Source organism: Cervus canadensis, chromosome 18 (genome assembly GCF_019320065.1).
Source record: "Cervus canadensis isolate Bull #8, Minnesota chromosome 18, ASM1932006v1, whole genome shotgun sequence".
Classification (NCBI taxonomy): Eukaryota; Metazoa; Chordata; class Mammalia; order Artiodactyla; family Cervidae; genus Cervus; species Cervus canadensis.
In genome coordinates, this window is record NC_057403.1 from 62,669,897 (window position 1) to 62,697,722 (window position 27,826).

At 46.7% G+C, this 27,826-nt stretch overlaps 1 protein-coding gene across 5 annotated transcripts; it reads left to right on the forward strand.

The window, feature by feature from the left end:
• Positions 1–1,932: 1,932 nt before the first annotated feature.
• Positions 1,933–27,407, forward strand: MLKL (mixed lineage kinase domain like pseudokinase). Of its 5 annotated transcripts, none has more exons than XM_043436692.1 (11): positions 1,933–2,379; positions 6,820–7,275; positions 9,327–9,398; positions 10,509–10,704; positions 11,743–11,840; positions 12,842–12,998; positions 15,420–15,504; positions 18,623–18,774; positions 19,104–19,153; positions 19,387–19,527; positions 25,958–27,407. In XM_043436692.1, the coding sequence occupies exons 2-11, from the start codon at positions 6,822–6,824 to the stop codon at positions 25,987–25,989; spliced, it is 1,437 nt and encodes a 478-aa protein (XP_043292627.1). In that variant the 5' UTR covers positions 1,933–2,379; positions 6,820–6,821; the 3' UTR covers positions 25,990–27,407. The 5 variants fall into 5 exon arrangements, with proteins under 5 accessions (XP_043292627.1, XP_043292625.1, XP_043292624.1 ...); XM_043436690.1 differs by having other exon boundaries at positions 1,934–2,379; positions 6,810–7,275; XM_043436689.1 differs by lacking the exon at positions 1,933–2,379 and adding an exon at positions 2,393–2,782 and having other exon boundaries at positions 6,810–7,275.
• The last annotated feature ends 419 nt before the right edge of the window (positions 27,408–27,826 follow it).

A 27,826-nucleotide genomic window follows, 5' to 3' on the forward strand; every position in this document is an offset into this window, starting at 1 on the left:
AGGCAAGAATACTGGAGTGGGTTGCCGTTTCCTTCTACAGGAAATCTTCCTGACACAGGGATCCAACCCGGGTCTCCAGTATTATAGGCAGATTCTTTACTAACTGAGCAAGCAGGTTCAGAATTTCTATTCTTCATTATTTAGTCCTAGGAGGCTGTATGTTTTAGGAATTTACCTGTTTCTTCTAGTTTACACAGTCTGTTGGCATATAATTGAGGAGGCTGTATGTTTTAGGAATTTACCTGTTTCTTCTAGCTTAAACAGTCTGTTGGCATAATTGATCGTCCATCAGAGTCTCTCTGTGTCTTTTTTTTTCGTCTGTGCTGTGGAATTTTAGTTTGCCAGCCAGGGATGGAACCCAGGCCCATGGCAGTGAAAACTAGACCACCAGGGAACTCCTCATTACAGTCTCTTTTGATTCTTTTTTATTTCTGTGACATCAGTTGTAATGTCTTTTACTGATGATTCTTTTTATTTAAATTTTCTCTTTTTTCCCCTTAGTGTAGCTAAGGGTTTGTAGAGTTTATCTTTAAAAAATAAACTCCATCTCACGTTTTTTCTATTATTTTTCTATTTCATTTATTTCTACTCTTTGTTATTTCCTTTCTTCTGCTAGCCTTGGGCTTAGTTTGTTCTTATTTTTCTGGTTCCTTGAAGTGTAAAGTTTGGTTGTTTGAGATCGTTCTCCTTTTCTTAATTAATTTACGGCTGCCCTGGATCTTCCTGCTGCGTGTGGGCTTTCTCTAGTTGTGGTGAGAAAGTGAAAGTGAAAGGGACAGTTGCTTAGTTGTGTTGGACTCTCTGTGACCCCGTGGACTAGACAGTCCTTGGGATTCTCCAGGCCAGAACACTGGAGTGGGTAGCCTAGCCCTTCTCCAACAGATCTTCCTGACCCAGGGACTGAACCAGGGTCTCCCGCACTGCAGGCGGATTCTCTACCAGCTGAGCCCCCAGGGACGCCCAGCGCGGTGAACGGGGCTGTTCACTGTGGTGTCTCGGCTTTCCTCGGCGGTGGCTTCTCTGCTCGCAGAGCTTGGGCTCCAGGGCTCAGTAGCTGTGTGCAGGCTTGGTTGCCTCGTGGCATGTGAGATCCTTCCAGACCAGGGACTGAAGTTGTCTCCTGCATGGCAGGCAGGTTCTCACCACTGGACCACCAGGGAAGGCCCTTTCTCCTATTTTATGTAGGCATGTATTGCTATGAACTTATATTATATGTATATTGCTATGCTCTTAGTACTGCTTTCGTCGCATCCTCTAAGTTTTGTGTTCCCAGGTACTTTCTGAATTTCTTTGGATTTCTTTTTTTGACAGGATGGTTGTTCAAGAGTTGTTTAATTTCCACATATTTATGAGTTTTCCAGTTTTCCTTCTGCTATTGATTTCTAGTTTCATTCCACTCTGGTCAGAAAAGATGACCACGGTGGATGGTCATCTTTTGATATGATTTCAGTCTTCTTCAATTTGTTAAGACTTCTTGTGACCTAACTTCTGATCTATCCAGAGCAGAGCTTGCTTTCGCTCCAGAGCTGCTTCCTCCAGACTTCTCCATGGAGTCTGGCTGAAGCTAGTCTCCACCAAGACCAGCTATCCTCGCGGAGCTAGTTTTCCCCCACTGCCCCTCCTACCCTCGATCCTGAGAGGCTTTCTTCAGTAAATCACATGGACCTGATTCTTTTCCGCAGACTTCCAGGGAACCTGACAATGCAGAAAACTGACAATGCAGTAGGTGAAGAACAATAGCAAGAGAATGTAAATGAACAAACACCCCAGACATCCTCCACCCAGGTCTTCCCTACGCAAAAAGTCTTCTCTTACAATCCAATTCTATCCTTTCGGAGGGAACAGTCTGATGAGTTAATGAATGACATTGCTCAGACTTCCTAGCTAAGGACCCAGCTAGCTTTAATAAGGGCTTCCCTGGCGGCTCAGAGGTTAAAGCGTCTGCCTCCAATGCGGGAGACCCGGGTTTGATCCCTGGGTCAGAAAGATCCCCTGGAGAAGGAAACGGTAACCCACTCCAGTATTCCTGCCTGGAGAATCCCATGGACGGAAACCGCGGCTCACACCGAAACAGAAGTCTCTGCGGCGACCTTGGAGGAGGAAGTTGGCTTCCGCCGCACCCACACCCGCCCACACCTCTCCCCAGCCATCCCGCCTGTGTGTCTCTTCCTTGGCTCTTTCCCCCCACACTCGATATTTTCAAGCACCGAGAAGCAGACACGAGCATCTTCTCTCTAGTTCTGTTTTTGTTTTTTTTTCCTCACCTAATCTTTCCCATACTGGGTGCTCGCTGTACTAGTTTCTGGGACCTTATTCTCTTCTGAGTCCCCAGCCCCAAGCAGAAGACGTGGCACTCGAAAGAGTTGCTGAGAAATTTTGGTAAGGTGGGGGAGAGGTGGACAGGGCGGGGGGAGAATACCAGGAGGAAGCGAGGGCCTTCTGCCTGAAGCGCCTGGAAAGAGGTCTAGGGAACCAAGGCGCCTGAGCCTGGGGGCGGCTGCAGCTCCCCGTGACCGCTCCGAGCAGGGAGTCAGACTCCCCGCCCGACAGGCTGACGGGGCCCGCCGAGCAGAAGGCCGCCGGGCTTCCGAGGGGCACGCCCGCCCCCCGCCGCTGGCGTCTGTTCCGGGCCTGCCGGCCGGCGGGCTACAAGGCACGCGACCCGGCACCTCCCCCGGTCTCCAGCCGCAGAGTTCGTGTCGGGGGGCTGAAAGTCCGGGAAGCCGCGGTGCCTTCCGGGAACCGCGCCCCGGACCGACTGGACGGCTCCGGGAAGGACGGGGTGAGTCCGGCGGGCGTCCCGGCGGGCGCCGTGCCCGGGGCGCGCGGGCTGCAGGGCGCAGCCGGGATCCGGGGCGGGGAGAGGGGAGCCACAGGCCCGTTTCCCGGAACTCAGGACCGGTTGGTTTCTTTTCCTCGGCCCCGAGGGTGCGGCCTCCCTCTCCCGCCGTGTAGGGGAGTGGACACGTGGGGACGGTGTAGGGGAGGGGACGCGTGGGGGTCGCCGTGGAGGGGCCTCCGGAAGCCGGCCCACTGCCCTGCGCAGCCCCGCCGCGGGCAGTCAGTGCGGAAATGCCGGGAGCTGATCCCGCGTCTTGATGGTTAATGCCCCCTTCCTTTTCCAGAGCCCGTTTTAGGCACAAAAGGAATAACTCTGTGTTAAAAGTCTCATCAGAAAAGGATGCTTGATGCCAGTTTTTGGAGGAGAGGGGGAAATGGCATCAGAATTTTTCATGGATTTATATTGTTACTAACCATTTTAAGATTTTTCACTTTTAAAATTAGTGACTTTTACCCCTCATTGTTTTCCTGCAAGGAACCTATGAACATAACCTTATTAGGGATGTTAGCAGTTTTACATATTATAATTAGCACCTCAGTGCGCATCCTTAGCATCCATCTATCTATACACATAGGACCTTCTTTACAGCACAAATTCCTAGAAATTCACATTGTTGAGAAAAGTGTATATGTATTTATATTCCCTTTCATCCTTTTGATATCTTTATCCTATACTCAATAAGCCCTAAACAATTTTAGTTATTATAATTTTAGTATCTGATAGATGGGTCCCATTTTATTGCAAGAATCCTGACTAGTCCTACTAATTTCCTCTTTCAAATGAACCTTGAGGATCATTTAGTTTCAATACCAGAATGTACCATTGAGAGTTTTACTGGAACTGATTAAATTAGATTTATATTTGAAAAGGATTTCCAGGTTTGTAATTTTTAATCTCCCCAGCCAAAATAAATAATAGTTCTCTCCATTTCTTGAGACTTTGTTTTCCGTGGTTTTCTTCATACCACGTCATCACTTTTCCTGTGAAATGAATTCTTTTAAGTTGTTGCTTAACTTAAGATGAGTTGGGTATTTTCCCCATTATTTTTTGACTAGTTATTGCTGAGATATGGCTTTTTTGAATAAGAACTGGAGGGTGGAACTATGAAGCTGAAATCCTCAAGTTTTCCTGAGCAACACTTTCACATCTGTTTCTGTCTCCAGTAGACCAGAGAAAGGCATAAAGTTCACTGCCCCCAGGAGTCCCAAAAAAATGGCCTTGAATCTCTCTGCTTAGCAACTAGGAATAGCTGGGTAGCCTGAGACCCCTTGAATCTTTTTTAGGCATGCCCTAACACCTGTTATTTCCCTTCCTAGATCAATGTAATGCTAAGACAATAACAACAAAAAGTATCAATTAGTTGCTTATTTGGTTTCACTTCTACTAATTTTTTACTGCGTTTTTAAGCCAGATTTGGTTCCAGGCCAACTACTTTCTCCTAACTAGTACCACTACTCCTGCCTGTTTCATTGAACTGTTGAGATTAACTTTGTTTAAAACTGCGTTGGAAACTGTTTCCGTGGCCCTGTACTTATTTAAATGCAACCTTGTCCCTAACTTAGTATCTTCATCTACAAAATGAAGATAACCACCTCGACCTCCTGGTTCCAAATCACTTAGCCTGTACCAGGTAAATATAGCGATGCGTGGTCCTCGCTGTTAGCATCCTTCATTACTGAACCCAGTTGCTTTTGGCTGCATGTACAGCAAATGTGATTCAAACTGGCTTAAGCAATAGAGACAGTTATTGGTTCTTGAAGCCTGTCATTGAGTAACGGGGTAGACCTCAGGATCAATTCGAACCAGTGGCTCAATGTTGTCATCAAGGACTTGGGTTCTTTTCTTTCCATTCTGCCATCTGTAGGTTAGCCTCATTCCACAGCTTTAGAATCAAGAGTTCTATTCATATTCCGAGAAAGAGTGAGAGTTAGAAGCTGGCTTCCTGGGCTGTCTTAGAGGAGCCAGGAAGTTCCCCAGCAAACATTCCCCTCAAAGTAGCCCAGATGCCTAGTTTAGAACCAATCACTGTGATAAGCTATGAGGAATTGTCTGATGGCTTAGATCAAGGTTTCTCAACCCCTGCACTAATGACATTTGGGGCTGGATAGTTCTTTGTTGGGAGCAGGGTCAGTCCTATGCACTGTAGCATCCTGACCTCTATCTGCTAGGTGTCAGGAACACCCACTCCACAGTTGTGGCAACCAAAACTGTCTCCAGATATTGCCAAAAGTTCCAGTGGTGGTGCTGGTGCAAAATCACCTTTAGTTTAGAACCTCTGGCTTAGAGACATCAAGCCTCACCCTTAGAACCAGGGATAGGGCCTGAGCCCCACAAACAGATTGCTGATTAAAGAAGGAACAGATTGTTACAGAAAATATGAAGGTAGTCCAAGTGGCACTAGTGGTATGAAATCCGCCTGTCAACGCAGGAGAGGCAAGAGATGCAGGTTCCACCCCTGTGTTGGGAAGATCCCCTGGAGTAGGAGATGGCAACCCACTCCAGCATTCTTGCCTGGAAAATCCCATGGACAGAGCAGCCTAGTGGGCTACAGCCCATGGGGCCTGAGAGTAGACATAACTGAGCACACACACAGCGCATTAGGAAGCAGAGAAATGGATAGTGTGTAGGCAACACAAATGTCTACCGCAACTCTTCTGAGCCTGGAAAATTTCTTAGTCTTTATGCAAATGCCTCTGAGGGACCAGCACTTATAACAAGAAGTCTTCCTGATGCATTGGCCAGTGGAGAGGGTGAAGCAAATTTACAGAGTGCTAAAAACACAATAGAGAGGGAAGAAGGTGCGGACCACGGAGGCAGGCATTCTCAAGCATTGAAGAAAGAGACAGAAAGAAAAGTTTGAGATTAACAGCCGGCTTCTATTACAGTCCTGAATGTCCTCAGCTGGCTGTGGCCAAGGTTGTAAACTGAGGCTTCAAAGGCAATCTTCAGTTGGCAAACAAAGTTTATTTGACCAACACAGTCTTGGACTGCATAGTTTTTAAAACATTTTTTGACTTGGTTGCAGGATTTTAAATTGAGAGATTAAAAATCCAGATTTCTAACTGCTTTCTAAAAACTAGAAGATCTTCTACCACTGGGCCCTTTATCCTTGAAGAGCAGCAGCTGTTGACTTTACTAGGTAATCCTTACCTTCTTTAGATAAGATCTGAACATTTCAACCCACTGTCCTATGGTCACCCCTATACTTTGGCAGGATATGCTTGTTAGAATAGGCTGACCTGCTTTAACAAACTGACCCCAAAATGTAATGATTCAAATGGAATAGCAGTTTATTCCTTGCTCACTTAGCAGTCCATGATGTTCATTCCAGGTTTATGAGCAGCTCTCCAAGCGATGCTTCAGGGATCCAGGATTCTTCATTCCTGAGCTCCACCACACTCAGGGCTACATCCTCCTATACTACCAGCTGACAGTGTGTGGAGGAGACAAACCTGACTCAAACCCCTAGTAACACTTTATTGCTCATACCCCTTCGGTGAGAAATAGTCATATGGCCCCATCAAGCTTCAGGAAAGTTTGGGAGATGTAGTCCTAGCTGAGCCAATTTGTTGTTTATTCACTAAGTCATATTGGATTCTTTGTGACCCTGTGGACTGCAGCCTGCCAGGCTCCTCCATCCATGGGATTTTCCAGGCAAGAATACTGGAGTGGTTGCCATTTCCTCCTCCAGGGGATCTTCCCGACCCAGGGATCGAACCCATGGCTCCTGCCACATCTCCTGCATTGCAGGTAGATTCTTTATTGCTGAGCCACTGGGGAAGCCCCTGGCAAAGCCAGTACTTCCCAGCTAAAACTGGAAGCTTTTGGTGGACACAAGCCGTCTCTACCTTACATGAAAACAATAGGAAGACCTCTTCAGCCATTTAAATCACAGACACCCTTGATGTTCCCTTATCCCAGTAGTAAATATGAAAGAGGGTCCCAGGACTTACACAGATCCCATCAGTTTCTTCCAGGTATGGATCAGTTGAAGCAGATCATCTCCTTAGGCCAGCTTATCTACAACCAGTGTGGGGAGATGAAATACTGCCGGAAACAGTGCCGACGTCTAGGGGACCGAGTCCAGGGCCTGCTGCAGCCTCTGCAAATGCTCCAGGACCAAGGAGAGAGGAACCTGCCCTCCCAGATCACCACTGCGCTGAGCCGTTTCCAGGCTGCCCTAGAGGAAGCTAAGGAGCGGATAGACAAGTTCAGCAATAAGTCCAACATGCAGAAGTTTCTAACAGCAGGGCATGACAGCATAGTCTTTGGTGGGGTGAACCAGAGGCTGAGCGATGTCTGGGAGGAGCTCTCTCTGCTGCTCCAGGTGGATCAGTGGAGGCACACTTCAGGCCTCAGCCCAGGAGCGTCCTGGCAACAAGAAGATCAACAGGATGCAGAGGAGGACAGGAAAGCTCTCCAAGGACTGAGTGGTGAGGATTTTTTTCAGGTGGGGGGATGCACATGCAGGTGTATTAGTCTCATTTTGGTTTACTGGAAAATCAGGAAGGTTGAAGAGGTTTTGGCAGGTATCTGTCAACGAGACTCAGAATTCCAGACTTCTGAGTGGAGTGGGGTGCCCGCCATGAGGCTACAGCCAGCGTGTGGATGGGTGATGCGATGACATGGGAGTGAAGGCTTGGGGCCAGTGACTCCGCAGACCCGGGGCAAGAGTGGAGGTGTGAGTGCCGTCAGGAGGCCACGTCCGAGGCTGTGCTCACATGGCAGGGGCTTGGGTCAGAGTGGCCCGGGCTGGACTGGGCGGAGAGCAGGGCTCCAAGGGGATGAGACACGGGCTGGGCTGGAGAGGGAACGATGGACACAGATATGACTTTACACTTTTGCAGATCGTGGTGATGTTAATTCCGGATCCCTCCCTCTTATTAGGGGTGTGGGTGGAGGGAGAGGAGTTAAGGGGAGAGTTTCAATGAACCTTCCGGGCACTGGAACTCAGAGGGATAACCGTTCTCCCCCTTGATGTGGAAGATGGTGCCTCCTCAGTCAGGTGCGCCGGAGACTCTCCAGCATCACAAATTGGGTACGGAAGAGACCTGTAGGCAAACGGTTTTTTGTTTGCTTGTTTTTTTGATGAGGAAGAGTGAGGCATTTTTAATTCCCTCAACCAAACACCTACCACCAGAGACCTGTAGGCAAACGGTTTTTTGTTTGCTTGTTTTTTTCATGAGGAAGAGTGAGGCATTTTTAATTCCCTCAACCAAACACCTACCCCTGAGGAAAACTGGAGTCAGGAATTGGGTTGAAATGAGGTTGAACGCATCGCAGCAGCTGATCCTGCCGAAGAGCAGGGCTGGTCCCTGGCCTTCCTCATCTTTAGCGTTCATTGGTCCACTTTCTGGTAGAAGGAGGCACCTCGGTGTCATCAACTTGGAGGAAAGGCTATACTTCCTGCAGTTGTGTGAAAACATTTTGACTCGGTAATACTTTCACATAGGACGAAATTCAGAAGGCACGAAAAGGACCCCGCAGGAGGTGGAAATCTGCCTCTCACCCTTGACAGCAAAGTTCCATTCCCAGACACATGCTCTCTTACCAGTTTCTTGAATAGCCTTTTGGAGAATCAAGTATATATTTTCTTTCTTGTTGTTGTACAATCAATAGCATATTAAGTACACTGTTCTCCTTGTTTTTCTCATCAAATAAGCTCATTAAATATCCTTCCATATAAATACCCATAGAGTTGTCTAGTATTCCTTGGTTTATAGGGACCAGATATATTCAAGGAGCTCTCTATTGATGGACATTTAAATTGTGTCCAGTTTTCCACTATTATTAATAGTTCTACAGTGAGTCTTTTTGTATGTATTTCAGGATCTCCTTAGGGAAAATTCCTTGAAGTTGAGTTACTGAGTCTAATTGCTAGATCAAAAAGTATGGACATTTTAAAACTTTGATACAGGTTGCCAGATTAACTTCCACATAGGTTATAGAAATATTATGGCTACGAACCATGTATGTGTTTGTCTGATGAGATTTTCCTGGTTTGAGCACTGAAGGTCTCATATCCTCAGAGCTCCTCAGTCCTGAGAAAACTAGGATGGTTGGTCACCCTATCTAGTATAGGATACATTTTTAACATATTTCTGAATATATAAGTCAGGATAGATTTGATTATACCGTGGTTCAAAAAAAACCTCAGTGTCTTAGAGAAGGAAATGTCTTTTTCTTATTCAGAGAAAGTCTAGGAGACACTCACGTAGCTGTCATCCCCCCAGATGTTTCAGTATTGTGGCACTTTCTTGTTGACACAGACTTCCCTGAAAAGTTCTTTCACTTCATTTTTTGGCCAAAGCAAGGCATGCAGTCATGCATCAGGGCACTTCCTGTCTGCGTAGAAGTGGAGAGCCAGATATTTGTGAACAGCAATCATTCCTACTGTAGCGAACATGAGAGATGAGAAAAGGGTATCTCTGTGCTTTTACTGAGCATTTTTGTTTTTGAGTGTTTGCTGCTGTTTTTCTTGCAGAGAAAGAAACTGTAAAAACTTTATTGAGGCAACTGGACAACATGAAGGAAACCATCGAAGCCGTGAGGAGCTGTGAGTTGTCATGTGCCCTGCTGCTTCTGGCTGCCCCAAACTAGAAATCCTGAGTTTGTTAGGAACTTCAGGCTCCCCCCACCCCACTCTGGTCCTTTTTCTGGGCTGGATGGCTGCAAGCAGCCCACAGGTTTTGGGGATGTGTTCATGGCTGGCCCAGGCTTTTGTGCATGGGGTTGTGTTTGAAGAGGGTTTCTTGACCAGCAAGATATCTTCCAGCACCTGTCAAAGTGCTGACAACTTCCTCTCTCTCTCTCTCTCTTTTTTTTTTTCCCTTGTGGCTTGTGGGATCTTAGTTCCCTGACCAGGAATTGAACCCGTGCCTTCTGCAATAGAAGCTCAGAATCATAACCACTGGACTTCCAGGGAAGTCCCCTGATGACTTCCTCTAGATAGCATCAAAGCTTCAGCTCATTTGCTGAAATTTCCAAGAAGAAATTCAAAATCTGATACGTGTATATGTATGACTGAGTCCCTTTGCTGTACCCATGAAACTGTCAGCACATTGTTTGTTAATCAGCTACACCCAAATACGAAATTAAAAGTTTTTAAAAATTAAAAAAAAAAGAAATTCAAATCAAATAAAAAATGCTTATCCATTCTACTCATCTGTGAGTCTCTGCTTTATGCTAGAGCCTATGTGTAGAGGAAACTAAGATACAGAGAAAGACTGCCTTCTGAGAGTTCCCAGCCATGGCACAGAGTAAGGGAGAGGAAAGACGCATAACAGTGGGGTTACTGAGCTTAAACTGTGTATCTGCCTGTTAGGACTGAACTCACTAGACAAGGTGCCAAACGCCCAGGCGCCAAGCTGTTGTGCAGTAGGAGGAGATGAGAGAGATGGATTGAGATGGGGCGTAGGCTGGAGAAGGCAAGATCCGAAGAAGAGGGGAGAGAAGTACGTGAGACATTCCTGTTACCATCGGCTGTGTCTCTATGGATCACTCAGAGGCACTGGGACCTCTCTCCCGGGAGGAGGCAATCAGAAGCTCCAGGCAGACCCAGCTTTGTTTCACTAGGCGGGGTTTCCCCCTCAAGCGTTACTAAAATGCCTCTTCCCTCATGACACACCCTCCTCAGCTATTGACTCTTTATTACCTTCTGTCCTAGGGATAAGGTCAGATTCACAGAAACCCAAGAAGGGGTTCCCACAAGATCAAATCAAGGAGATTAAGAAGGAGGAGCTTCCAGAAGCCGATTGGATCCTACTAAAGGAAAATGAATCCAGCACACTTTATGAAGGAAAATACCACGAATCTCCAGTGGCCATAAAAGTATTCAAGAACTCCCAGGCCCAAGGCATTGGGTGAGTTGTTTTGTATGGTTCTGTCCCCTAGTTACTTCCTGTCTGTAACTCCTCAAGGAGAGGGGCAGACTGTCTCCATGTTTTGATAGGGGGAGCTCAGACCCCAGAGGGTTAAATATTTGCTCTCTGTTATTAAGGAACACAGTCTAGACTTGAAGGTATGTCTTCCAAAGTCAATTCTAGAAATGTCTCTTGTTTATTCATGTATTTAGATATTTTTAGAGGCAGATTCCCTTTCATTCCTGTTTCTTGCTTTCCCATCCCTTTCACAGACGATAAATTATTTTGTTTGTATGTGTTCCTGCAAAATGTTTGCTGTTGTTATATGTGTGTGGTTTTTTTTTTATGTGTGCATTTTAAATGTTCACTGTAGTGTGACATGTCTGCTGCCTGCTATTCTTACCCTTCTCACTCAGTGTCTTGAAACTTGTACTGTGCTTGTAGTCCTTTCCTTCTGACTGCTATCCATGGTGGAAATCCACATTTTGCCTCTTTTTCCAGTGATGGAACACAACCTGCTTCTAACTTTTGCCCATCAAAAATAATGCTGCCATAGGTATCCCTTTGTGGCCCTGTATGGGAATTTCTTGGGGCTGTATTGCTAGGAGAGGAACTGATGGATTATAGGGTATGCATATATTAAGTTGACTAAGAATTACCAGGTGACTCTGGAACAGGTTGTATACGTCTTACCCTCACCCCTGGGAGATGCTGATGATCCCTCAAGTGAAAGTGAAGTCGCTCAGTCGTGCCCGACTCTTTGTGACCCCATGGATTGTAGCCTACCAGGTACCGCAGTCCATGGGATTCTCCAGGCAAGAATACTGGAGCGGGTTGCCATTTCCTTCTCCAGGGGATCTTCCCGACCCAGGGATCAAACCTGGGTCTCCCGCACTGCAGGCGGGCACTTTACTGTCTGAGCCACCAGGGAAGGCCGATGATCCCTCAAGCCCCGTGCATACAGACGGTCACTACACTGACAGTTTTCTGAAGGATCTCCCCATCCTGAAAGCCTGTTTTCCCTTTTTATTCTCATAGAATAGTGAGGCATACTTTCAATAATGAAATCAGAACCATGAAGAAGTTTGATTCCCCCAACATCCTGCGCATGTTTGGGATTTGCATTGATGAAGCAGGTAAGGGTGCCTCTAGGACTGGGCATGCTCACGTGTCTCTGTGCTTTCCTGCGTTGTTTCACTACAGTAGCTCAAAGGGTGGCATCTGCACGGTGCTTTATTATTGACATTCATTTTCTCGCATCCCACGATGCAGGTTCCCATCTTCTTTCAGGAGAAGAGGCCTGAAGGTGGCTTCAGCCTGAGGGCTGGTTTGCACTAATGCAATGACATCTCTTCCTGCTGATTCCCTGGGAACCAAGGAGATGCTTGTTCACATGCTGACCTGGGTGATGAGTGTATTTTGTTGCAATATAACATTGCAAAGCTGACTGACCCAAATAAGGAATCTAACCTTGATCATTAGTGTAGAGCGAATCTAAAAGCTAAATTAACCTGCCCTTTACCAAGAGCTTCATTTGTCAGGTTCATTTTCTTTTTATGTGGCTGCATTTCCTCTCACAGTGTGGCCTCTCCTGCTGGTTCTGTTTTGCTGCTTTTGCCTACAGACGGCACAGAGCAGCTCCCTTCTTAGCCCCTCTGGAAGTTTCCGCACAGGCTCAGGTGACCTGACTTTGGAGCACAGAATCCCAGGCTAAAGGAAAACTTCTAGTAGCATTTATCCTCCCGGGTGACAGCAAGGTGACTGACTGACTCTGTGCGTCAGTTCTTACACGTCTCATGGCCCTGCCCTGAGGCCTCAGCTTCCTGTCTGAGCTCCCCTACTCAACATATTCATTCAACTTCCCGTGAGCACTGTCTGGACACAGCCGACCCTGCCCTCTTGGGTTGTAGTGTTGAGTCGGGGAGTCAGTTACTCAAATAACCAGGGGAAATGTAGAGTTCTGACATGCCATATGCCACAGAGAAGAGATATGGGATCCCGTGGGTACTGGACTCATTCAAGGAGTCAAACCATGTGAGACGGGGACGGAAAAGCACAGCAGAGCTGCGCCTGTCTCTTAGAGAGAGGGTGGCGCGGGCTGCAGAGAGCAGGGCCTCTGAGCAGGATGGATCTTCAGCGATCGGCTCTTCTCCGTCAGTGACGCCCCCTCAGTTATCCATCGTCATGGAGTGCTGTGACCTCGGGACCCTGAGGGAGCTGCTAGACCGGGAAGAGGACCTCAGCCTGGCCGAGCGCGTCATCCTGACCCTGGGGGCAGCCAGAGGCTTGTACAGGTACCAGCGTGGGCAGAGGCCGCCCAGGGGGAGAGGGTGAGTCTGCCTCCCTTTCCGCTTGACCCAGAGACAAGCAGAGAAGAGGCTGGAAGCCTCCTTGAGCAAATCACCAAATTTAGCAAATAAAAATACAAGAGGTCCAGTTAAACTTGAATTTCAGATAAGCAATAAACAATTTTAGTACAATGTAAGTATGTTCCAAATATGACACCAGATATACTTTCACTGAAATTTCAGATATACAGAATTCCATATAAACCCTGTACATTTTTAGTACTTTCTTTTTTTAAAAGTATTGATTTTTCAAAATTCAAAATCATCTGGATGTTCTATATTTTATCCACCAACTCTACCTACTCTAGCATATAATCTATGGTTCCTTTAGCCCAAGGCCCCCCAAAAGTTAGTCACTAACAGACCACATATGTAGTTATTACCATATTCACAGTAATGCCAAGATTATTTATTTAATATTTTCCTTTCAATTAGCTCACTTTGTAAAAAAAAAAAAAACACCTAAATAAGTTAGGAAAAAACAGGGGACATTTTCTATTACTACCATAAATTAGAGACCAGAATCACTTAGCACAAATAGGTGACCACAAATAAAACCAAAACAATGTCATTAAATTCTGGTTAAATGTCTCTGCCTAGCAAAAGATCTGCAATTCAGACCAGCATTATCTTTTCGCAGAGGAGATGTTAGCAGATTTAGAGAAGTGTCAAAGACATCCAGCACCAAACTGAGACTTTCCTCTTGACATAACCAGAAAGATTGGAATTAAAAGAAGAATACCTTTCTTACTATATCACCTTGCATACCACTTATCCCATACTTTGGAGAATACTTCCTTAGCTGTTTCTTGGAAATCATACAGTTTATTCCTTCTCAACTTTGTACACTAGTGGGTTTTGTGAGAAGGAATTTCGGACTGTAGGGGACACTGTCATTGCCTATCCAGAGGACCGCCGATCCTTCTTACCTGATCTGCACTCTTACCCACCACTCAGCACACTTTGCTGCTAACAGCTCATCACCGCCATCTGTAGAGGAACATCTACGGATGCTTGCACGCCTAGGCCCTGAGAGCTGAAAACGCCCAGGAACTTTACAACCCCTGCCCCTGTTTCTCTCCTCCCCTCCCTCATCCCAACCCGTAGTCACTCAACACCCGGTGTGGGTACAAAAGTCCAGCTCCTTTGCTTCATGCAGAACAAACCCTGAGGGGTAGTCATTCTCCAGAGGTGCCCATGGGATTAGGCTGAGCCTGGAACTTCACCTGAAGTCACGCCCTTGCTTGATTTCTCCTCCTTTCTGCCCTGCTTCCACACCTCCCTCACTGGTTTCCTGGGACTATCTTCTCTTTTAAAGTTTCACTCACTGATTTATCTTTAGCTGCTCTGGGCCTTCGTCGCTGCACAGGCTTTCTCCAGCTGTGGAGCGCGGGGGCCATTCTCCAGTTGTGAAGCCCAGGCTGCTCACTGCGGTGGTTTCTCTCGTTGCAGAGCTCAGGCTTCAGTAGTTGTGGCATGAGAGCTTAATTGCTGGAAATACCTTCCTAATCAGTCACTTGTACAGCCCATGCTCATGATCTACTTCTGGGAGAATCCAACCTGAGGCTGACTCTGTAATAGAAGTCCAAAATGGGAGGCAGGAGCTCCGTTCGTCCGAAGAACTTAGGCAGTTTCTTTACCACTAGTGCCACTTGGGAAGTCCCCACCACTTACTGAGTTGGTGGAAACCCCAGCTTTCCATTCTGTTTCAAGCAGAAGGGTCCTAGATATGGCCCAACCATCCAGCCTTGCCTCAGCCCTTTGCTCCGCTCAGCACTTCCCAGGCAGAGCCCCACAGAAGCGTGCAGCACACAGCTGTCAGATCTCACCTCTGCATCCTGGTTTTCCCACTAACCCATGGATACCTACCCAAGAGGAAGGCTTGGTACTGACCAACCTCATTATCCTGGTGGTGACTGTCATGCCTTTCGAGAAAGCCTGTGCAGGGGCTTCCCTGGTGGCTCAGTGGTAGAGAATCCATCTGCCAATGCAGGCGATACGGGTTTGACCCCTGGTCCAGGAAGATTCCACATGCTGCGGAGCTACTGAGCCCATGGGCCACAACTACCGAGCCTCTGCTCTAGAGCCCGGGAGCCGCCACTACTGAGTTCACATGCTGCAACTACTGAAGCCCGCATGTGTCTGGAGACCACGCTTTGCAACGAGAGAAGCCACTGCAATGAGAAGCCCAAAACTAGAGAGGAGCACTGTGACTAGAGGGTGGCCTCCACTCTCCGCCACTAGAGAAAAGCCCACACAGCAACAGAGACCCTGCGCAGCCAAAAATGAAATAAATAAACTTTTTTTTTTTAAAGAAAGAAAGTCTGTGCAAAGGTCACTAACATACCCTGCCTTTGGTCACGTCAGGCTGCACCATTCGGAAACACCCTCAGAACTCCACAGGAACATCAGCAGCACGAGCTTCCTGGTGACTAAAGACTACAGCGTGAAGGTGAGCGTGGCCTTGCGGGCACCCTCTGAGTTGACCCTTGTGACTGTTGGTGCTGGGAGAGGCGTGCGTGTTTCCCTGAAAGCCTGTGCCTGCTGGTTTCTCTGCCTTCGCCGTGGAACTGAGCTCTGTGCTTCCTATGCCTGGACAGCGGCCCCCACGCCCCGACTGGACAGACTCAATCCTCCCTGCCCTTCTGATGCTCGTCTCCCCCACTGTCCACCCAGCAGGGGCGGGTCCTATGCCTGGACAGCGCCCCCCACGCCCCGACTGGACAGACTCAATCCTCCCTGCCCTTCCGATGCTCGTCTCCCCCACTGTCCACCCAGCAGGGGCGGGTCCTATGCCTGGACAGCGCCCCCCACACCCCGACTGGACAGACTCAATCCTCCCTGCCCTTCTGATGCTCGTCTCCCCCACTGTCCACCCAGCAGGGGCGGGTCCTATGCCTGAACAGCACCCCCCACGCCCCCGCTGGACAGACTCAATCCTCCCTGCCCTTCTGATGCTCGTCTCCCCCACTGTCCACCCAGCAGGGGCGGGTCCTATGCCTGGACAGCGCCCCCCACGCCCCCACTGGACAGACTCAATCCTCCCTGCCCTTCTGATGCTTGTCTCCCCGCCCCGTCCACCCAGCAGGGGCGGGCTAAGAGCCGTCGCCTCTTAGATGCCTGGACACCGCTTCGGTGTCCCTGCAACACCCATGAGGGCATCGTCTTAGGTCCAAGGAGGCATCCAGACTCACAGACTGGCCGTGGCCCGCACGTGGCACCTGGAGGCAATCAGAAGGGTATCGTGCAGGAAACAGCATGCCACCCAGGCGGCATCAAATCCTTCCATCCAATGGGAGCCCCCTGCAATCCTCCAGGAGATAATCTCCTCGCCCTCACCCCAAGTGCGACAGAAAGAGGCTCCTCTCCGCAGGTGCAGGAGAAGCTTAGAAGCCTCATGACTCACAGGAGTCAATATTCTTTTTTTTTAAACTGGAGGAGTTTGTGTGTGTGTGGTATCACTGCGTTTTTTATTTATTTATGGCTGTGCTGGGTCTTCGTTGTTTTGCAAGAGCTTTCTCTAGTTGCAGCGAGCGAGGGCTTCTCGTTGCAGAGGCTTCCATGTTGTGGAGAACAGGCCCTAGGCACTTGAGCTGCAGGAGTTGCCGCCTGCGGGCTCTAGGGTACATGGGCTTCAGTAGTTGTGGCTCACGGGCTTAGTTGCTCTGTAGCACATGGGATCTTCCTGGACCAAGCATCAAACTTGTGTCCCATGCCTTCTTATCCACTGTGGATTCTGATCCACTGGGCCACCAGGGAAGTCCTCGATATTCTTTTTTATGACAACTCCATAGACATGCCTTCCAGCATCCCCACAAGGGGCATGCCAGGTATGCATCACCACATAACCCAACATCCCTATAGCTCTTCATAGTCCCCATCGCTCCAACCTCCTGTCCATAAATGACTTACTAATCACTGGTCATTTATTAATCAGCAGCAATATATATTACTTAGGAGCATAAGTAGCAGTCTGTTTTTGACAGGTTCCCAGGGGAATAGAACTAAAAAGTTCACTGACATTCAGATTGTCCTGTGGATGAGGGAAAGGGTTTTGTTAACCCCATGTCCACAGTTTCCAAATGCTAAAAAAATATACTCTTTGTCATCTGTAGATAGCTTTCTCTGAATATCAAGAGACAGGTCTTTTCTGCCCTTCAGATGTCTTTCCCCACCGCTCAATTCAATTTAGTTCAGTCACTCAGTCATATCCAACTCTTTGTGACCCCAAGGACTGCAGCACGCCAGGCTTCCCTGTCTATCAGCAACTCCTGGAGCTTGCTCAAACTCATGTCCATTGAGTCAGCGATGCCATCCAACCATCTCATCCTCTGTCATTTCCTCCTGCCTTCAATCTTTCCCAGCATCAGGGTCTTTTCCAGTGAGTCAGCCCTTCTCATCAGGTGGCCAAAGTATTGGAGCTTCAGCTTCAGCATCAGTCCCTCCAATGACTATTCCGGACTGATTTCCTTTAGGATGGACTGGTTGGATCTCCCCGCCATTGGTGTAATATAAGTCAGTGTTCCCAAAGCACGGTGTCTATGCCACTCTCTTGGTGCTCATCACGTGTGACTGTAACACGTGCTATTCAGCTCCTCAGCCCTGGTGGTTAGTGTGGAGCCAGATGTCAGAGGATGTCGGCGCTCCCTGAACTTGTGACTAAAAGAGGGAGGAGCCACATAAGCATCTAATTCTGGCCGCTAGCTTTGGCTCCCTGGCTGCATTTGGCACAGACAGCCCTCTGCACACAAATGGTGCTGGTGACAGATGTACACGGAGCAAGAACACACTCTCCCATGACTTGTGCTGCGTCTTCTTCGTAGGGTCAGACACGACAGAGAGCATCCCCCGTGGTGTTGGAGGTTTTTTGTTTCTTTGATTTTGTTTTGTCTGCCTCCAAGAGAAAACGAGCCATTGGTAGCTCCAGGCACCCCTGTCCATCCTAACACAGTGGAGTTGAGTTATCAACTGAGGAAGCCCTGTACATATCTAATGTAGTAGTATTAGAATGACTACAGCATGCCAAGTCTTATGCGGCGGTGAGCCACAACTGCTGAAGCCCGCGTGCTGCAACTCCTGAAGCCCATGCGCCTGGATCCTGTGCTCCCAACAGGAGAAGCTACCCCAGTGAGAAGCCCGAAACTGGAGAGTAGTCCCCGCTATTAGAGATTTAGCACCGCAACTAGAGAGTAGCCCCATTCTTTGCAGCTAGAGAAAATCCACACGCGGCAACAAAGACCCCGCACAGTCAAAAATCAGTCAATTAATTAATTTTTAAAAAACATACCAAGTTTTACAGGTGCTTGACAACCATCACTTCAAGTAATCCTCACTGTCTGATTTTTACAGAGAAGAAACCTCTTTATGTTTCTCTCAGTCAATGCGCCATAATAGATTGAACCCCGGGATGCAGCCAGGAGAGGAGCCACACGGCCAGGAGACCTCACTGGAAACATCCCGAAGGAAAAAGACCATCCCCTGACGGTCACGTGTAGCACCAGTCCCTGCCCTCTGCTTCCCACCCGAGATCATGCCATTTCCTTCTGCCTCTGAGTCGCCTCTCTCTCTAGCTTGCAGGATTTGAGTTGAGCAAAACACAGACTTCCATCAGCCGACAAACTGGGGGAAAAGAAGCAGAGAGAGTCAATTCTGCCGCGTACATCTCTCCCCAGAGGTTGGAAAATGTGTACAGTAAATACGACATAAAAGCTGAAATATACAGGTACGTTCATGTTCACATGCCAATTCTCAGATGAACCTGACAAGAAAGTCCCAGTCAAATGCTGTTAGGGAGGAGCATCTGTGGAATGTAATTGATGGTAATGAGAAAGTTCACTGTGGGGAGTTCCTGGTGGGCTAGTGGTCAGGATTCAGCACTCCCACTTCATGGCCTGGGTTTAATCCCTGGTTGGGGAGACTGAGATCCTACAAGCTACACAGTGCAAAAAAAAAAAAGAAAAGAAAATTCTCTGTGTTTTCTGGAAATGGCTCCAGGGGCATGGAAAAAAAGGAAACTTGTTATCACTGCTCATTTTCCTGCTTCTCTTTTAGCTTTGGAATTGTTCTCTGGGAGATCGCCACTGGGAAGAGCCCATTTGAAGGTAACCAGTGTGAAAGCTGACTCAGAGGGTAGACTAGAGTTACACAGCAGTGCTGTCCTGGACGCTTTCTTCTTCAATGTGGGCACTGCCTGCACTGGTCAGTGGGGTCACTGGAAGCTCCTGTGTCCCCAGTTCTCAGAGTCCCTAGTTCTGATGCCAGCCGGCAGCATCCAGAGGGATGTGTGGGTGCCAGAGCAACCTTTAAGCCTCCCATCATATCATTTCCACGCCAGGTTGTGATTCCAAGAAGATCTACCAGCTGGTGGCTGGGTCCCGGCACCGGGAGCCAGTGGGTGAAGATTGCCCTTCACAGTTGCAGGAGATCATTGATGATTGCCGTGCCTATGAACCCTCCAGGAGGCCCTCTGTTAAAGGTAGGGCTCTTTCTGGTCTAAAGAGCATGGACCACATGTGTTACTTAACATTTGTGAAAGATTTTCTTTGTGTATCACGACCAGGGGTGGTTTTGCCCTTCGGGGGACACTGACAATGTCTAAAGGCATTTTTGGCAGTTACAGCTCAGGGGAGGTGGGGTGGCATGGACATGTCCACTGGTATCTGGTGGACAGAAGCTACTCAACATCCTAGGACTCACAGGACAACCCCTACAACAAAGATTATCCGGCCCAGATTATCAGTAGCACTGGAGTTCAGAAACCCTGGCCGAATGGCATTGTTTAGTCTAAAGTGGGTTGGGAAGGCCGATTATTCCAGCCTATACTCTTTCTGTAGCTCAGAGGAGTAGCATATTGGGCATCTACTGACCTGGGAAGTTCATCTTTCAGCGTCATATCAGTGCCATTTTAGTTTGCTGATTCCTAAAATGTCGATGTTCACTCTTGCCATCTCCTGTTTGACCACTTCCAATTTACCTTGATTCATGGACCTAACATTCCAGGTTCCTATGTGCAGGGGTTAATAATCAGCCACCTGTTGCTCTGGCTAAGCCATGAGAAAATCACCATGGGAAAAGAATAAAAGCAAAATATAGCAATACAGCATAACAGAAATGAAAGTACATTGGGTTGATCAGTTGGGGCTGTCATGCCCTGCTAAGCTAAGGAAAAACATAGTGCGGACCTTGGAACGCCGGGTCAGCGCAAGTTCAGAACGCGGCTTGTGCACACACTAAGATGTTTTCCCAAGGCATATGTGGGTCTGTGACCTCCAGCTAGGTGATAGCCCTTGTACAAGAAAATAACAGAGATCAATAAAATGTTTAAAGTAATCAATAAAATGGGAGATGTGACCGGGGACACAGGAGGCTGACTTCATCATAGCACAACAGATCCTTTCTGCTTGCCAAGACACTCAATAAAAGTGATGTGGCTCCAAGGAACAGGGCTCCTGGCCCAAGAGGTCTTGAGTCTCCCAGCGCCATCTTTAAAACTTTAGTTCTGTCTCTAATTTCTTTTTCCCAAACTCTGCGTCAGCCACTTTTGAGCCCTACCCACTGTGCTGGCCACAACACCTATGCCACATTGTTCTTTACAGCATAGGACTTTTACTTCCATCACCAATCATGTCTACAACTGAGTGTTATTTTTGCTTTGGCTCCATCTCTTCCTTCTTTTTGGAGTTATTTCTCCACTGATCTCCAGTAACATATTGGGCACCTACCGACCTGGGGAGTTCATCTTTCAGTGTCCTATCTTTTTGCCTCTTCATACAGTTCATGGGGTTCTCAAGGCAAGAATACTGAAGTGCTTTGCCATTCCCTTCTCCAGTGAACCACATTCTGTCAGACCTGTCCACCATGACCCGACCGTCTTGGGTGGCTCCACATGGCATGGCTTAGTTTCGCTGAGTTATAATGATCTCTGTTCATTTCCGAGGCAAACCATTCAATACCACAGAATGCCAAGACTTTCCCCAACCCGTAATGCTGAAGAAGCTGAAGTTGAACGGTTCTGTGAAGACCTACAAGACCTTCTAGAACTAACACCCAAAAAAGATGTCCTTTTCATCATAGGGGACTGGAATGCAACAGTTGGAAATCAAGAAACACCTGGAGTAACAGGCAAATTTGGCCTTGGAGTACAGAATGAAGCAGGGCAAAGGCTAATAGAGTTTTGCCAAGAGAACACACTGATCATAGCAAACACCCTCTTCCAACTACACAAGGGAAGACTCTACACATGGACATCATCAGATGGTCAATACCAAAATCGGATTGATTATATTCTTTGCAGCCAAAGATGGAGAAGCTCTATACAGTCAGCAAAAACAAGACCAGGAGCTGACTGTAGCTCAGATCATAAACTACTTATTGCAAAATTCAGACTTAAATTGAGGAAAGTAGGGAAAACCACTAGACCATACAGGTACGACGTAAACCAAATACCTTACAGTTATACAGTGGAAGTGAGAAATAGATTCAAGGGATTAGATATGATAGACAGAGTGCCTGAAGAACTATGGATGAAGGTTCATGACATTGTACAGGAGGCAGTGATTCAGACCATCCCCAAGAAAAAGAAATGCAAAAAGGCAAAATGGTTATCTGAGGAGGCCATACAAATAGCTGAGAAAAGAAGAGAAGCAAAAGGCAAAGGAGAAAAGGAAAGATATACCCATTTGAATGCAGAGTTCCAAAGAATAGTGAGGGGAGATAAGAAAGCCATCCTCAGTGAACAATGCAAAGAAATAGAGGAAAACAATAGAATGGGAAAGACTAGAGATCTCTTCAAGAAAGTTAGAGATACCAAGGGAACATTTCATGCAAAGATGAGCACAATAAAGGACAGAAGTGGTATAGACCTAACAGAAGCAGAAGATATTGAGAAGAGGTGGCAAGAATACACAGAAGAACTGTACAAAAAAGATCTTCATGACCCGGATAATCACGATGGTGTGATCACTCACCTAGAGCCAGACATCCTGGAATGTGAAGTCAAGTGAGCCTTAGGAAGCATCACTACAAACAAAGCTAGTGGAGGTAATGGAATCCAGTTGAGCTATTTCAAATCCTGAAAGACGATGCTGTGAAAGTGCTGCACTCAGTATGCCAGCAAATTTGGAAAACTCAGCAGTGTCCACAGGACTGGAAAAGGTCAGTTTTCATTCCAATCCCAAAGAAAGGCAATGCCAAAGAATGATCAAACTACTGCACACTTGCACTCATCTCACACGCTGGCAAAGTAATGCTCAGAATTCTTCAAGCCAGGCTTCAACAGTATGTGAACCGTGAACTTCCAGATGTTCAAGCTGGTTTTAGAAAAGGCAGAGGAACCAGAGATCAAATTGCCAACATCCGCTGGATCATCGAAAAAGCAAGAGAGTTACAGAAAAACATCTACTTCTGCTTTATTGACTATGCTAAAGCCTTTGACTGTGTGGATCACAACAAACTGTGGAAAATTCTGAAAGAGATGGGAATACCAGACCACCTTACCTACCTCCTGAGAAATCTGTATTCAGGTCAAGAAGTTAGAACTGGACATGGAACAACAAACTGGTTCCAAATCAAGAAAGGAGTACGTCAAGGCTGTATATTGTCACCCTGCTTATTTAACTTATATGCAGAATACATCATGTGAAATGCCAGACTGGATGAAACACAAACTGGAATCAAGATTGCCGGGAGAAATATCGATAACCTCAGATACGCAGATGACACAACCCTTATGGCAGAAAGTGAAAAGGAACTAAAAAGCCTCTTATTGAAAGGTAAAGAGGAGAGTGAAAAAACTGGCTTAAAACTCAGCATTCAGAAAACTAGGATATGGCATCTGGTCCCATCACTTCATGGCAAATAGATGGGGAAACAGTGGTTGACTTTATTTTTGGGGGCTCCAAAATCACTGCAGATGGTGACTGCAGCCATGATATTAAAAGACACTTCTTGCTCCTTGGAAGAAAAAGTATGACAAATCTAGACTGCGTATTAAAAAGCAGAGACATTACTTTGCTGACAAAAGTCAAAGCTGTGGTTTTTCCAGTAATCAGGTACAGATGTGAGAGTTGGGACAGAAAGAAAGCTGAGTGCCAAAGAATTGATGCTTTTGAACTGTGGTGTTGGAGAAGACTCTTGAGAGTCACTTGGACAGCAAGGAGATCCAACCAGTCCATCCTAAAGGAAATCAGCCCTGAATATTTATTGGAGGGGCTGATGCTGAAGCTCCAATTCTTTGGCCACCTGATGCGAAGAACTGACTCATTGGAAAAGATCCTGATGCTGAGAAAGATTGAAAGCAGGAGAAGGGGACGACGGGGGATGAGATGGTTGGATGACATCACCGACTCGATGGACATGAGTTTGAGTAAGCTCCGGGGAGATGGTGATGGACAGGGAAGCCTGGTGTGCTGCAGTCCACGGGGTTGCAAAGAGTCAGACAAGACTGAGTGAACTGATACTCTTTCTCTCCCTTTCTTCCTTTTCTTTTCTTTTATCAACTCCCTGGGGCAAATTCCTTTACTCAGACTTTTATTTCACCATGTTATCAGCTGCTTCTCCGTAGTTTCCCTACACCATCTCCCTCGATGGGAATGTCTCCCTCCCCTACTCTAGATCCAGATCTCTCACGCTTTCCACGAAGCTCCAGATACAAGAGAACTTGATTCACATGCAATATATCTAGATACTGGGGAAGTGTTTCCTCTGAAGTTGCTACAGCGTTCAAAGATACAAAATCATGTTTTTCTTATCTTTATTGTGATATGTATCATAGTACAGCAATGATTAAATATATATGTGCATTTTTTTTAAGTCGAAGAAAAAGAATATCACAAATCCACTCCTGGTTAAAGACTTGAACATGACCGCTAACTCAGAAACCACCTCCTTGTCCCTTGCCTTCACATTCCTCTCCCCTCCTCCAGGAGGAGCCACTATCCTGACTTCCTGGTAAAAGTTTGTCTATCATTTTATAACCAAGGTACACTAAATTATGGGCTTTCCTGTGGCTCAGCGGTAAAAAATCTGCTGCAATGCGGGAGCCCCAGGAGATGCAGGTTTGATCCCTGGGTTGGGAAGATCCCCTGGAGGAGGAAGTGGCAACCCACTCCGGTATGCTTGCCTGGAAAACCATGCACAGAGGAGCCTGGTGGGCTACAGTCCACAGGGTCACAAAGAGTCAGACATGACTGAAGTGACTTAGCACAAATGTATAAGGACTTTTTGTAAGTGGTATCATGCTATATTCTACCACAACTTTCTTCAGTTGATCAGTTAGTATGAAGAAATGATTTTGAAATTCATCCATGCCAATGTGATGGTTTCAACTCATTCTTTTTCACTGCTGTATAGTAGATCACTTAGATAACTAGGCACCTTACTTACCCCTTCCTCTATCTATGGATAAAAACCGTCCTTTTAAGAACCTCACCCTTAAACATTCTTGTGCATGTATCCTGAGACACACAAGTGAGAATATCCTGAGTTAGAGACCTGGGGGTGAAGTGTATTAATAAATAAAGATTGAATGCCTTGAGAGAGAGAACTAAAAAGATAGGTGTCCAGGTTTTGGGGGCAGTCCCCACCAAGGACAGCGCCACTATTTACAGAAATCTCTGGCACGAAGACTGTCCTTCAAGGCCTTCTCATTGGTGGTCCATTGGGAATCACTCTAACAGTCAAGTTAGACAGGGTAGTTCATCCCTCCCCTTCCTTTGCCCCCATCCCTACCTTTTGGAATGAAATTCTGTTTTGCCGAAAGTTTTACTTTTCTTTTAAGTTCAAAAGATTCATTAACAAAAGAAACCATTTGTTACACACACAATAAACAATTTTAATATTTAATAGAGGATTGATTGACTTCATTTCAATCTATAGTCATTAAAATAAGAGAAAAACAACAGAGAAAAGTAACAGCACACACATCACCAAATTGAGCCAAGCAACCTCCAGACTTCAAAAGTGCTGGGAAGTCCCTCGTTAACAGCAGTCTGGAGTCCCAGTTGGGAAGATGTCCCCAACAGTGTGTCTAACCCACGGGTGAGACTTCAAATTGCAGTTTGGGGAGCTCCTGCTTATAATCCCAGGCTGCCAACAGATATGAGCATCAGTCTGCAAGCAAAAATGCAGTGATGGTTTTTCTTTAACTTTTACAATGCTGTTTGTTTCACCTCGTGAGTCACAAGATTTTCTGGAACCCCAGGGAGCAGGCCAGGCCTCCAAGGGCTCAAGGAAATCCAAGACCCATTCCCTCTCTGATCTAAAGTGCGGCTTGGCTTCCTGGTAACAATTGGTGTGTTTGCAAGCAGGCATGTAGTCCAGGCAGGGTCAGAAGTCAGTCTGTGGCCTGCTTTCCTGCTTCTGAAGCCTGAACAAGACTACTTCCATTTTAATTTCCCTAACAAAATCAAAACCTTGGCCTAGCTTCTACCTGAAACTTTCTCTTTGCCCTCACAGCACAGAAGAGCAGACTCAATGGTGCTTTCTAAAGAATAATCCTTCAGGGTGGATGAGAAGCTGACAGTATTTTCTACAGTACCTTCCTCTCCTTCAAATTCTCCTTTGTCTTCTTCCTCCTCTTTCCAGGCTCCCTTAAACCCAGGTCCTCCTGGTATTAGAGAATCTAATACCTGAGACTAATTCACACTAAGATGTGAGCTTACGTCTCCCACAGGCTAGTTGTATTTTAAAAGTTGTCCAAGTAAAATTACAAAAATAAAATAAAAATAAACTAACAAAAATTGTCCAAGTGAGAGGGAACATCACATTCCAAAGGCATGAATGCTGATGGTGTTTTAGACTCCAGCCAGACCAAGGGGAGTGCAGTTTCTACACTGTGGAAATGTCTTTGTTTCTAACGTGACTGTCAGTTCCTGAGCTTGTCTAACTTTCTGTTCATTCGTTCACAGAAATCTTAAAGAGACTGTCTCCCTTTTGTTAAACCAAGTATTGAAACTGAAACTGTGTCCCTGAACAAGGAGCTGGAAGAACAGGAGTTGGGCATTTTTTTCTCTCAAACCCTTCAGCATGGATTTATTTATGGATACAGGGAGGCAGCACTTCTCTGTAACAAATAGAAAACAACTCCAGTAATTCATCCCACTCCCAGTGATACTGTCAAAACTACACCTTTGATAATAACTCTGATAGTTTTACAAAAATGTGTCTCTCTCTCTGGATCCAAACCTCTTGGCATTGTGACTTAGCAGCCCCTTCCATCAAGAAGTCAAATCTAGGGCTTCCCTGGTGGCTCAGTGGTAAAGAATCCACCTGCCAATGCAGGAGACATGGGTTTGATCCCTAGCCTGGGAAGATCCCACATGCCGCAGAGCATCTAAGCCTGTGCACCACAACTATTGAGCCTGTTCTCTAGAGCCTGGGAGCGACAACTACTGAGCCCAACTGCTAAAGCCCACGCACCCTAGAGGCCGTGCTTTGCAACAAGAGAAGCCACTGCAAGGAGAAACCCTCTCACTGCAACGAAGAGAAGCCCCCAATCGTTGCAACTAGGGAAAAGGCCTGCACAGCAGTGAGGACTCATCACAACTAAAAATAAAAAAATAAACAACATTTTTAAAAAAAAAAGAAGTAGAATCTACATCCCCACCACTTGAACCTAGGTTGGTGTTGTAACTGGCTTTGGCCAATAGAATGTCGAAGAGATGGTGTTTTAGTTCCAAGGCCAGGCTTCACGAGGCCTTACAAACTTCCACCCCATCTCTTGGAGCCCTCCACCACCGGGAGCAAGCTGGGCAAGCATGCTAGAGAAGGAGAGACCACACGGAGCCAAGACAGCCTGGCCCAGCCGAGGTCATACTAGACCAGCCAGGCCAGCAGCTGTCACAGGGGTGAATCCAGTTGAGACCAGAAGAACCACACAGCAGAAGCAGCCCAGACAGCCCATTTACAAAAACATGAGCTAAATAAATGACTCTGGTCTTAAGCCACTAAGTTCCGGGGTGAACTGTGACACAGCAGTAAACACCTGGGCAAATACCGAGCCTTCCTCTTTCCCACTGAACTAAGTACAGAATCCCCCTTTGGATCCCCAAGGTCTTTTATCTCTGACGCCAACCTGATCTCCAGTATCCGGTCCCAGAGTGCTCCCACCAGAGACTGCAAACTCTAATACCTATGAGGTCTAGTGGGAGCCTAAAAAGTGAGTTGAGCCTGAAGGAGAGACTTCAGGGAACAGCTGAGCTTTGTGAAGAAAGGGCAGCCTCTGCTCAGCTCCAGGCTATTTTTATCAGATAAGAACGGACTCCAGTGTTTCCAGAGACATCCACTTTGTCACATTTTTGGTAAATTGTCCATCTTTTTAAAGATTGGCACTTCATTAAAAATTATTTTTATGTTGTACAGGCCAAACAAAATATTATTAGCCTAAGAGTTCTCAGAAACCCGTGTCTCCTGGATGTGACCTGTTTGTTCTGAATTTTTTTACACCTTTGCTCTTGGTAAGGTGACCTCTACTTGTCCCTGCTTTTCTTTCCGCCTGAACTCCTCCCAAATCATTCAACAGCGAATGTGCTGGGTATTGTTCCAATCACTGAGGAGACAATAGACGGGGGCAGGGAGAGGGGTCAATTGGGAGCTTGGGATGAACATACACTTCTATATAGAAGACAGATAACCAACAAGGACCTACTCAATAGCACAGGGAACTCTATTCAATATTCTGTGGTAGCCTTTATGAGAAAAGAATCTCAAAAAGGAGGAATATATTTATATGTGTAAGTGAATCACTCTGCTGTACGCCTGAAACTAACACAACTATA

What these genes read in the sequence shown, in the direction of transcription:
- MLKL (XM_043436692.1), top strand. Translation starts at nt 6,822, where the DNA reads ATGGATCAGTTGAAGCAGATCATCTCCTTAGGCCAGCTTATCTACAAC. An exon ending in TCCCAGGCCCAAGGCATTGG is followed by an intron (nt 10,705 to 11,742) that starts GTGAGTTGTTTT and finishes TTATTCTCATAG; the next exon opens with AATAGTGAGGCATACTTTCA. An exon ending in ATAAAAGCTGAAATATACAG is followed by an intron (nt 18,775 to 19,103) that starts GTACGTTCATGT and finishes CTTCTCTTTTAG; the next exon opens with CTTTGGAATTGTTCTCTGGG.